General features: G+C 45.1%; 1 protein-coding gene across 1 annotated transcript in view; it reads right to left on the bottom strand.

Moving 5' to 3' along the window:
• IGSF11 (immunoglobulin superfamily member 11) overlaps positions 1-7,614 on the bottom strand; it is a gene marked incomplete at both ends in the record, with an annotated part of 108,019 nt that extends 100,405 nt beyond the window's left edge. The window contains one exon of the mRNA XM_080349323.1: positions 7,542-7,614. Coding sequence (XP_080205449.1) covers positions 7,542-7,614 — 73 coding nt within the window. The remainder of the gene's footprint in view (positions 1-7,541) is intronic.
• Between the last annotated feature and the right edge of the window lie 4,896 nt (positions 7,615-12,510).

Below are 12,510 nucleotides of genomic sequence, written 5' to 3'. Positions count from 1 at the left end.
TCATTGAAGCAATCTCAGCATCCTCAATGAAAAGGTACTCAGTGTCCCTGAACAAAAAACCTGCTGAGAATCATGAAAACACATTGTAAGATCAAACAAAAAGAACAAGAAGTCATTCAGTCTCAGCAGCTGCTTCATAAGATGGTAGCTAGGAGGGCTGAGAACAAAACTGAAAGCCAAATTGCAAAAGTCAAAAAACAAACAATCATTTCAGTATATTCAAAGGACAAGTCCAGAACTGCTGAACAGTGGGAGAATGACATTTCTCAAGTGGCTGTGCTGCTAGCAAAGACATGCAAGCTCTTGCTAAGTCAGGTGTTTCTTGAAGTTAGCAATGCTTTCCTTAAGCAAGGGCACAGGCTAACCTGGGAGCTGCAGCAGGGATTGGTTAAACCAAACTCCCTAAGACACTAAAAGTACATATCAGGAGACAAAACAGCTTGATCTCTGCTCAGGGGAACTTGTGCCACTTCAATCCACTCAAATTTTGGAAGGAAAAGGACAGGAATAAGTGACTGATTTTCAGTAATTTCAAAGCGTACCCGCTAAACTGTTCTCTGGGCAGGACACCAGTTCAGTGCCAGCCCCATCCCCTGTTCACCTGGGATGTAAGATCCCTTCTCCCATGTCTCCCTCGGTTGGGTTTCATGCCACATCCTGAATTGCTACCCCACCATTCAGCATTCACCATTCACCTCTCACCCTGCCCTTGCTCTGTCCCTGATTACAAGGGATTACCCCCAGGTTTCATACCAGCTCCAGGGTGATTTAATCTATTCCTTAATATCTGGAAGAGAGACAGGGAGCTGGCAAAGTGATTTGGGCTGGCTGAGACAAAAGAAGATTGAGAGAGACTTCCAAGGGATCTGACAAAGCTCAGCAAGTGGGCAGCAAGCATAATGCAAGATGAAATTCCACGTTACCAAACAGTAATAAGAACTTGAGAGAATAATCTGAACTACTCACATACCATAGGGCTCTAATTCAAATGTAATCACTTGAGGAAAGTATCTTTGTATCACTGTGAACGGCTCAATGAAAACATCTGTTCAGCATAAAACGATGGTCAAAAAAGCAAGCAAGCTGTTAGGATGTCTAAAGACGGAAGCTGAAAAGGATTCTGGAAGTATTAAAATACCGCTATGAACACCCACAGCAGCATCCTTAGCTGGAATTGCTGCGGTTACTTCTGGATGGCACACTTGAAAATACAGAAGGCATAGAAAGGTTTCATCATTCACTTGTCCATGACACTGGTCAAGCACAGCTAAAATTGATATAGTTTAATCTGGAGAAGAGCTACATAGAAAGAAATTATCAAACAGGTATGAAGATGTGAACCAGGTGCTTCTATGTATATTTTTTTAAAAGAAAAACAAAAGGTTATTGAGTACAACCGAAGAGCAAGAAATGTGACCAGACGTAAGGCAACCACTGTGATTTTCCTTTCCTTTTCTGTATTTACTTTTTCTGCTTATTCTAAATACAGACTATAATTAACCACCAGGAATGATTAGCCCACATTATCATAAAGTCAAGAGCTCAGCAGAAATCACAGAGGCCCATGAATTTGTAAGGATACTGGGAACATCCACAGATACATCAGGTAGAATGAAGAAAAAAGAAAAAAAAAAAGAAGAAAAGAAAAAACATAGCAGCACTACACCCTCATGCTTTCATGCATTAGCCAACTTCTAATTAACAGGGATTAGGAAGTAATCTCCCCAGTGGGCATGCAGAGAGGGCAAACCAACCCACTTGCTCCTGATAAATGCTGCTTATATGCCAGGCAGGGGAAGAGCTGAGCCCTCCAGCCCAGCTGCAGCCCATGCTGTTTGGGAGGCTGAGGTCTGGGCCCCAGGTGGGACTCCACACCCACCCTCTCTGATAACTGAAGAGGCTGCAAGAGGGGGCTTGGATACCTCACACCAACCTCACTCCTAGCAAGGGGGGGAAGTTTTGAGTCTGTTGCTTTGCAAGCAGGGCAGCCCTCCCTGAGGATAGGATTTGGGATAGACATTTTATTTGTTCTGCATTGGCAGGAGGAATACATAAGACTTAGTTCATTTTATTGCATGGACACCCCCTGAAATTAAAAGAAAATTGGCCTGAGTACTGACCTCCTCCTAGGGCAACATGTAGCACTGGCATGGGACCAGACTCGTCTTTGCTAAATGTTTGGTACCAATTGTTCACTGTGGGGTTTCAGCACCCCCCGTTGAAACATCCAGCGATGGCCACATCACCACAGACCAGCAGTCTGACCTGACCTAGCAGTGCTTTGACAGGCATCTGCAGAAATGCACCACGCATCATAAACAGTGTATCGTGTCCTCCCAAAAATGACATTCCTGGCTTTGACATTTTTGGTAAAACCAAAGCCCAGATGTAACCAAGTAGAGTTCACAATCTAGCTCACGTTCTTGTAGCTATGTTGACTTGTGAGAATGCAAGAAAAAAAAATGCTCAAGTGTTTATCCTTAAGTAAGAGATCTGATTAACCTAATGTCAAAATAGCACTTGAAATTAACTTCATGCAGATATGCAAATGCACAAGTACTGCTGTGCTGTCAGGAGGAGAGATGTGCCTCTGCACATGCAGAAGTAATAGGAGTCTGAACTTGATCTGCTAGTCCTGTCCTGACTTTTCCAGCAACTGCTCCAGAAGGGTAAACAAAGATTAACAAGTGAGCTGTATTTCTTAAAAAGAAACTTGTCTTATTTCATAGGCCATATTGTGTTTCTTTTGGTGCAAAGTGTTCTACAGCACGAACAATGAAAATACACAAGCAATGCCTCGTGCATGTACATGGCGTTTGCATACATGTGTCAAAGTGGTAAATATAGTGCACAGAGATGGCACATAGATGTCACCAATTGCAGCAAGTTGGTTTTTATCAGTTGTTTTTAAACAACATAGAAATAAAAACCAGCAACCACTGAGGCCCACTAAACCAAACCTTGTCAAAACTGGGATCTTTTGTAAAATCGTAACTGTGTTTCAGAAGAAAAACGGGGGGAAAATGTCAGAAATACAGAAACATCCAACTTAAGCATCTTTAGGATGAAAAGTTTTTTAATTTTGGCATCCAAATATCTTTTTATTTAGGGTAGTTTTTTGTATTATAATAATACAGTTCCACAAAGGAACACAATATTGGTTGTCCTAAGATGGAATTTCTTTAAAAAATTTCCCTTCAAAGCCATCAAAGCATTCAACTACTATTTCCATTCAGAATGAAGTCAAATTCCTCAATTCTGATGAAAGAGGCCATTTGTCTTTAGCCCAGCCCAAGCAATGAAAAAAAAGGCAGAAGTCCACATGGACATAAGTGACCTCTAAAACCAAAGATTAAAATGTATAAGGAAAACTAAACCCACAACAGTTCACTGTGCATACTTAATAGTAATGTGCTTTCTCCCCAATGCATAAGACATGAAACATTTGTGAGAAAAAAAGTGAGGTGGTATGCAACCGGGAGCCCTGTTATTGTGACTTCTCTAAAGGAGAGGCTGAGGAGATGTCTAGCCTGACAGCAAGCAAGCAATTCCATCCCTGTACGCTTCAGTTTCTATGCTATGAATCAAAGGGACTGCCCTCACAAAGTAAGTTTGGAGACTCTCAATTAATGTTCCTAAATGACTGTGCAAACACAAGGTAGTATTAACCAGGGAACTGTCTTTGTTACACTATTGTCTGTTAAACAACCAGGAGCTAAATTTCTCTCTGAACATTTACAAAAGGGAAGGCACCATTAATGCTCCACAAGGAGAAAACTACAAAGGACAGATTTTCAGTGCATGCACTTCTCCTTGAAATAAACTGTGTTAAAAGCACTTTACTTAAAAAGCACAATGATAGTGGCATCCTGCTAAATATAGATGACTCACCACAATTTAGTAGTGAACATCCCCAAAGAGCACCATTACAGTATTGCTTAACCTGCTGCATAAATTTAAGCATTTTCCTGTGGTTACAGTTTGGAGCAAGACACTCAGGACTGTTATCAGCATCTGCTGACCTTCAGTGGGTCATGAAGCCTCTCTGAGCATCACTTTCTCCATCTGTACTGTTGGTATAATAATAAAAGCTCATCTCCCAAATAGGGGCAGGAAAAATGTTTTCTGAGTTCCTTAGTGAGTTGTTTGTACCATACTTTGTATATCCATATCACTACTGAGCAGCTAAATATAGCTGTTCTCAAGGCACTTCGAGATCTTTTGGAGAAGGGAATCTTATGAAAGAAAATTGGGTTTTAGGCAAGATTGAAGAAACACAGATAAAGTATCCGTTTCCAAAATAAGGGAAGGATGCCCACTTCAGAGACACAAGCAGTTAATGCATCTGTGCCTACCACTGGGGACCAAGGTCAGGTCATGAGCAGAATGATTTATCTACATGTCACAAAACCACACAGCTTGACACAAATAGCAATCTGTTCCAAAACCAAATGCATAAGCATGGAAGAGCAAGGGACTGCCACAGTCCTCTCTTGCGACGGCTGAGAACCTGGTACAAGGCTGGGAAGGAGGTGAGGGCTAGCACAAGGGTGCTGCAAGGCCAAAACATTCAGTTTCATCTGTGATAACCTCAGACTGGCAGGAGGGTGAATTCAGGTGACGACTATAAGACCAATCTGTGTTGGCTGGAAATTGCAGACCAGCCGTTGCATCGATGCATTAATGCCAGGCACACACACACATCACACACCCTCACCCTGATCTTGCAAGATCCAGCTGCAACAGCCTGTAACATGCCAATATCTCACCTGTTGCTATACTCTGTCACAGGATCCAAACACCATGCAGTTAAAAAGTTGGTTCTGCAGTTCAGCTGTACTCGATGTGTGATTTCTAACACATTTGACAATTTGCAGTGTGCTATTTCTGCCTGGTAGCAGGACTGATTTGCAATCACAGGTTTGGTTTCAAAGCTCTAAACAGAATTCCCTCCTATCTTTCCCTAAAATTCTCTAGAGAGACTGAAAAAATATTATTTCTGCAGAAGTTATTACTCTCACAGTGCTTCAGAGGGAAAACATAGATGTTGCCCCCTGTCCCAGGAGAATTAAACATGGGTGTTATAGGCCCAAAGAAAGCAGTCATCTAGCTCTGGTTAAAAAGAATTATTGCTGTCCTACAAATTGCAAAACAATGTAAGAAAATGGGACTATAATGTTTGACTGACATTTCACTACAAAATCTGCCTGTATTTTATACAGGCATAAACTGTGAGAATGATAAAATGACCTCCAGGATCCTTTTTTTTTCCCCCATCACTTTTCATTTGTTTGGCATCTAGTATTTCTTCTGATTATATATTATTACAGTTTCTGATCCTTTAACTTTAAAATCTTTCACCTTTCATTTAGGTATCACTTTGCACAGGACCCTGTCATTTTTCTTCTCTATCCTCTAAACCAACCTAAAGCCTCAAAAAGGAAAAACTCATTCTTCCTAACCAGACATAGCAACTCAGAGCGGAATTACTATTACTGATCTTTTGAAAATGTTGGTTAGAAAAAACTCTTTGAATTTTATTTCAGCTTTCATGAGATTGTCTGTTCCTTATGCCTTATTAGTATTTTATTTTCGAATTCAAGAACCACCAGAAATATGACCATACTGTGTAACACAGAAGTAACTCAGTACCACAGTTATTTTTGTCTACCACCATCTTCTAAAGACTTTTCCTAAGACCAAAAAAACCAAAAAGTTTGAGACACAGGTGGTTCATTCAGGTAATTTTTAAACTTTGAAGGAAAGTGTGAGAAAAAACCTTACACTATCGCAGGTAAACATTTCATGGAAAGGTGTGTTTCTGTGCCTGGTTGACTCCATTGTCATTGTCCCCACATGCCCTCAACCAAAAAAAAGAAAATTAAATATTGAGTCAGTCTTTTTGCCTAAAGACATAATTAAACACCCCTTTAATTTTAACCTTAAATGTGGCTACTGATGGTTTTGCAGGGATATCACATCAACAGAAATGCTTTGTCACTTATATGCCTCTAACTGCAGTAGGCACAGTAACTTTCTAGACAGTTACACCTTTGCAATGTCTGCAGACAAAAAAACGTGGCATTGAGAACCTCAAAGTCATTGAACTCACTTTCCAAACAGGGAGAAGTACAAAAAGTAAACAAACAGCGTGACACTTGAAACAGCTGAAGTTATTTCTTTCAAATAAATGCTAAGAACTCATTTTTTTCCCCCATAATTCATCAGCAGGTGCAATTTCCAGTTAATGTATACAACTCAGACTCCCAAATGTTTCCTGAGGATGCGGCTCAGGGTGCTTTTGGGGCTAAGGCATTTGTGAAAAGTTCATCTTGTCTATCATAAGACTTGTTTCTCAGAGGGGAGGGAGGACTGGCCTCCTGCACCTGGCAGGGCGGTCAGAGCCAGGCACAGCTACTCAAGCAGCAGACTCCATCCAGATGCAGACTGTGAGGAAGTTTCATCCGGACCTTGCTGAGATGTTTCTGGTATTCTTGTGGGAGAGCCCATCATTTCTTACTGTCCTCCCGCTCTCTCAGGGATCACTTGCAGTAGGTTTCCCAGACGCAAAGGTGGCCAGCAGTAGCACCCAGCTGGCTCAGCAGAGATGTGCACTACTCACTGCTGAGCAGACCTCCAAAAAACCACTCAGTGGACCTCTGCACATATGAGCAGACTCTAAGAAAATTACCTCATAAAGCTCAGTAAGACGCAACTGAACAGGCCTGCTCTAAAGTTTGGCATTACTTTAAAGAAGGCATCATCACCTGATCAACAGATGGGTCTGAACATTTTGCACTTTGTAGTTTCTTCTGTTGCCCTTGTCACAGCATCTCCTGGTAGTCTCCAGCAATGCAATAAGAGATGTGAGTAGCATCTGTCACATACAATTCCTTTCCTGTCCACACAGAGGACCGGAGCACACACCTTATTTCAGAAGGGCTTCTAGGGGTGGGAGGTGATGGAGTCATTTGTGTCTCTCCACATGCCCAGGGACAGGCACTTAGAGCTGAAGGAACCTGCCACGCATCTGGGAGGAGGAGGCCTGAGGAGGACCCCCGGGGGACACAGAGGACTCTGGGCAGCCTGTCACCGTCTCTGCAGAAACTTCCCTGCTACCTCAGGGCCTGAAGGACGGACCAGAGTTTTCCACCCAGGTGAGCTTATCAATGGGCTAGGCCCAGGCAACTAAGCATGACATGAAGCCCAGTTTAAAGCAAGTTTTACAGCACCGTAAGAAAAAAAAATAATAAAAGAGAAGAAGGATGGTGCAGGGGAGGCAGCAAAAGGAGACGAGTGGAGCACAGCGCTCCTTCCCCACGCCTGTCTGCAAAACCGCTCACCCGCCGCCGCATTTCCAAGCATCACCGGCGGGACCGCAACCAAAACTTCCCCACCGGCTCGGCAGACGGGGCATCGCCTTGGGGTCGGCGCCGGGGATGGGGCGGGCGGGTTCCCCGCCCGCCCCATCCCCGGCGCCGACCCCAAGGCGATGCCCCGTCCGTGGGTACCGCGCCCCGCTCCACCCGCGCAGCACTCACCTCGCAGGGCCAGGAGAACGGCCAGGGCTACCGGTACCCACCTCCCGCCGCCGCCGGGGCGCCGCCGCGTCATGCCGGGCCGGGCGAGGGGTGCAGAGCGGGCCCACCGAGCCCTGCCTTTCCCCCGCAGCCGCCGCCGGTGTCGGTGCCGCCACCGCCGTCCCGGGACCGCCTGCTCCCGGCGAGGCTCCGCCGTGCCCCAAGCCCCGGTAGCCCGGGGAGGGCGGCAGGCGCGGCGGCCGGCCCGAGAGCGCAGCCTGGCGGCCCCGAGCCGCCCCCGCAACCCGCCGGGCTGCGGTTGTCACCCCCCCTACACCCCTCCACCGCACGGTACTGCACGTCCCGTCCCAGCATACAGTGGCACATCCCACCACCTTCCTTCTCTGCGCGGGCCACCCACAAATTGGGGGTTCCCCGCCCCGCTCCCTCCCTCCAACCCGGTGCCGCTGCATCTGTAGGGATGCTACACGGACCAGGGTGAGGAGTCGTGGTCCGGCACAGGCTGCAGATTGCATCCCCACAGCTTCTCCGTGTCATCGCGGCAACGTGGGGGCTTCTTTTCTCCAGGACCTGACTACAGTTACATGGAAGCAGAGGGTGGTAGCACACAGCACACAGCAAATTATTTGGGACAGGCTGCATAGGAGCAGGCACTGCTGCAGCACAGGGTATAAACATTGTCGGTTTGTTGTTCAAAGGTATGGGCCGCCCTAACTATGCTATTCAAGAAAGTGAGAGATGTGTGTTCAGCATCCCCAAAAATGAGACCAAGATATCTCAGAAGTTAGTAAGGCAGTTCTTGGAGTTGGAGCCCCACAATACTACATAGCACAAAGAATCACCAAGAAGTTGTGTCATTTAGGGCCATGAGCTTAAGGAATTGCACTCCTTAAGGCTAAACAGAAAAAACAATCAATCAAAATCCAGCACACTAGACATTAAGTGTGCATGTAAATGGTGGGAATGGAGCAAAAGAGCCCTTTACAAATTGAAGGTGGTCATCCGGGGAAAGGATCAAAGCAGAGATCTCACGCAAATCACCTCCTTCCACATGCCCAGCTCCCTGCCCAAGTCTGACCACATTCATTTTGCTTTGTGAAAATAAGCAGTTTGGTTAGGAAAAATCCTCTAACAATTCTGTAAAATGTACAATTGCTTCATTCCTCTACCAAAAGTTCCCTCCTCACTGAAGCATAGCCATGCAACCTTGGCATCCTGCAGGAAGCCAATATACTTTATGAAGCTTTTCCCTACTTTCTTCTCAGCCAGACACCCTGCAAGCATCCCCAGGCCCAGCATCCATCATGTTTCTGCCTCCTCAGTTGCCTCAAAAGCTACATTGACCCTTTATGTGTCTGTACTCCACTAAAAAGAAGGGAGCAGCACCTGGGAGTGAGAAAGACAAGGAAAAGTGTCTGGGGTAGCAGAGCAGAAGCAACTGAGCAACAGGAAAAAAGTTAAGTTGGTGCCTGTGGAAACAGTAAGTGGAAAACTGGCTACCATCTGACTAGTTCAGGTTAAACTCTGTCTTGCCCAGCATCAAGCTTTGGCATCCTTCTAGCAAAGGACTAGGTAATAATGTCACCCCAGCAGTTCAGGTTCATTGATTTTCTTGGCTCTTGGTAAAAAAATATAATAAAAAAAAAATAAATAAAAAAGCAAGCATAACCACATACAACACTAACACTAACTCTATTTATGAGGAGCAATGGCTGATCTGAACTTATCAGGCAGCAAAACTTCTGCTGACTCCCACGTGGGATGGGATTTCATTCAGTGAGAGGTTATATAATGAAGGGAAAGGCACCATGTGTGCATTCAGGGGGTGTAGCCCCACTCTCTTTCCAGGCCTGCTGTGTGTCCTCAGGCATCAAACCTGGTACTGTGGATGGTCTCATAGGTCTGGTGCTCTCACAGAACACCCTTCACTGCAGCCCTGCCATGGGCAGGCAGGCTAAGAGATAGTTTTGCTCCATTAAGGAGCCATCTCTTGGCAAAAGTTCAAGCAGCTGAAGCATGCCACTTCAGAAGAGCACTGAAGGGAGAGTCATAGGCCAGCTGTTTCCCTCATTCTCCAGCAACATGGGAACCAAAGTTCACTCGGGCTCCCTCAGACCACTCCTCTTCCCTTCAGCTGACTTGCTGTATTTTTCATCTGGACCAGGGGTGTCAAACTCATTTTTCACTGGAGGCCACATCAGCCTTGCAGTTGCCTTCAAAGAGACTAATGTAATTTTAGGACTGTATGTCGAATTACATTCGGCCTTTTGAAGGCAACCATGAGGCTGATGTGGCCCCTGGAAAAAATGCATTTGACGCCTCTGACCTAGGCCAAAGGGTAGAGGAATATGATGTTCTTATTGATCAGCAGCAGCTCCAGGAGATCCTCATCCTTGTGGGTATCTGTAGTAACCACCATGAGGAACAGAATGGGTATGTCCATGCTCCTAACTATAATACAACAAAAGCCCATGAATGTTTCTTGCCAAACATAGCCTCCTTCACCAAAGTCAAGGACAGACAGTAGACACCACATTGGGCACAGTGGCCTCCCACTACCCTTACTCCTTCATATAACTTTCTGGGGTTAAAAGATACAAAGAAGAATCAAGTAAAAACAAGAAAAATAACATATTCTCCCAAGGACTGCCGCACTGCTTTCCTGATCTGCCAAGACTTGGAAGCTCTCTTGACCTAATGGAAATAAGTGTGTTTTTTAGGATAAGGACACACTGCATTTGGCAAATGCCATCTCAGCTCGCCTTGGACTGTTCCTTGCATCCTGCTGTGCATCAGCTGGCAGGTAAACAGCAAAGATCAGTTTGCCCTGTACGGTGGCTGAATTAATGGGCTTCCTAAAGAGTGCAGCGAGCCTAACATGGATCAAGAGCCTGGTGGTCAGAGAAAGTATTTCTGCCCAGAATGGACCCAGATGACTCCTTTCTGACCCAAGCTGGTAGGGGCAGGGAGCATTTTAATCACCCTTGGGATCTAGTCACCACAGTGGATACTATGTCATATCTGTATAACACAGTGACACAGCAAGAGGCTTTAGCTGCTTCTTGCAGCAATTGCAAGAACAATGTGTGGCCCCGCTCCAGAAGGATGGAGCAGCCACAGGGAATAATAATCTTCAGATGTACCAGTCAGTCCTCTCACCCTGGCTCCCTCTCCACCTTACCACCACTTCCAAAAATAGCTTGCAGATTGTACAGAAAGGACGTGGCCGAGGAGATATTGTTCCTGAAACTCTGAATTTCTACTTGAGTTGCCCTTGAGCCTTCTGCAAAATATTAGACTTTTGCCAACCATTTTATTCAGTGAGTGCAACACACTCCAGCTGGTTGGATGCTAGAGCTATGAGCAGACATATATTTGCTGTTCCAGCAGTCTGTTTTCCCACCTGTGAGTGTCTATACCTCTTCCTAGGCACTGATGGAATAGCATGTCATGGACAGATGGGATACGTTTGCAATATCCCAAGCATCAGATGCTGGCAGGTGACCACTGCAGGACTCAGTTGTGTAGCATTGCACACAAGAACAGACATGGGATCCTTAAACTGAATGGCCAAGATATTTGCCAGGCCTTTACATGCTAGGCTGGGTAAGGACAGAAAGAGAAAAATCAAACCACTCCCATCTGCTTTTTCTTTTGAAAGAATTATGATAAGTAATGCAATTTTCATGTCTCAGGGAAAAACATCTTTCTGAATCAAATTTGAAAAGGTGGCTTTTTTCCAGGGTGCATTTTTTGTCCTTTTCCTTAACATGGCTCTAAAAAAAAAAAAAAAAAAAAAGTGGTGATGCAGTTGGGTTCAAGAGCTGCAATAAATGCCAAGTCTTACATCACCTTTGCTGTCTCCCAGCTTGTTACTGGGTTATCTATTGTCAGATAGGAATTTATTAAAGGTGACATTGCTTACAAATTGATCAAAATCAGCTTCAGTGAAGTGTCCTTCCAAAATATAAAGAGATGGATAAAATTTACTCAGTTGATCATTAATAACTTCGGTCTGTGGAATTGGTTATCTCTTTTTGACAGAGGAAATAGGATGAAAACAGTTCAATCTGCAAGCCCCATCTCAGAAGAATTATGATAGACCTTTGGAGATACACCCAATTAACTATCTCCGTACCTTTTCAATAAAAAAAAAAAATAAAACAAAACCTTAGATTTATTTTGCTAAACATCTGTGTATACAAAACAGATGCCACTAACCAGAAGAAGAAACAGCAATACTCCTGTAAACTCAGCTATCCTAGATTTCTTTCTTTCTCCTGGCCACAGGAATGGTTATGTGGGAATTCTGCTCTAAGTACGGAGGTTTGTGGTTTCAAAAGCCTGCGTACTGGAATTAGCAGAAGCCTTAGGTCTGGGAGAGGTGGGTATTTACTAGTTCGCTCTCATCTGCCTGCTCTGTTTAGAGTCAGGTGCAGTCCAACACAGGCACCATGACTCCAATCCATTGCCAATGTAGGCTTTTGGGCAAGCACCCTGTTAAGGAATAGACTGCCTTAGCTTATTGAGAAACCTAGGGAAAATTCCCTAACATGCACCCACGCACCAGTCAGACAACCTCATTCCTGCCAAGCAATGACCCGTGCTTGCATGTCGGCCACATAGGGAGACCTCAGGAATATCTGAGCAAAACCAGCCTTGAAACAACAGGCAAATTTCCGCACTCCTTCAATGCCAGATGGTAGGAGCGGATGTGTCCATGGAAACCCGGGTGGATTAGGCGTATTTTCAAACTTCTCCGGGCTGAAGTAGGCCACAGTGTTGTTTCTTTCTCCAAGGCCACTTTGACCCACACCTCAAGCTGCCTCTCTCCGCCTGTCCCCACTTCATGGGAAAGGAGCCGTGCAACCAAGCTGTACAAACGCCCAGATGCTGGGCTGTGACACTGCTTCCTCTAGACCTTTCCACCCTAGAGGACACGGTGGTTTGTCTGGTTTCTTCATCACAG

The sequence above is a fragment of the Nesoenas mayeri genome (assembly GCF_963082525.1).
Source record: "Nesoenas mayeri genome assembly, chromosome: 1".
In the NCBI taxonomy this organism is placed as follows: domain Eukaryota; kingdom Metazoa; phylum Chordata; class Aves; order Columbiformes; family Columbidae; genus Nesoenas; species Nesoenas mayeri.
This window is presented reverse-complemented; position numbering and strand designations above follow the sequence as displayed.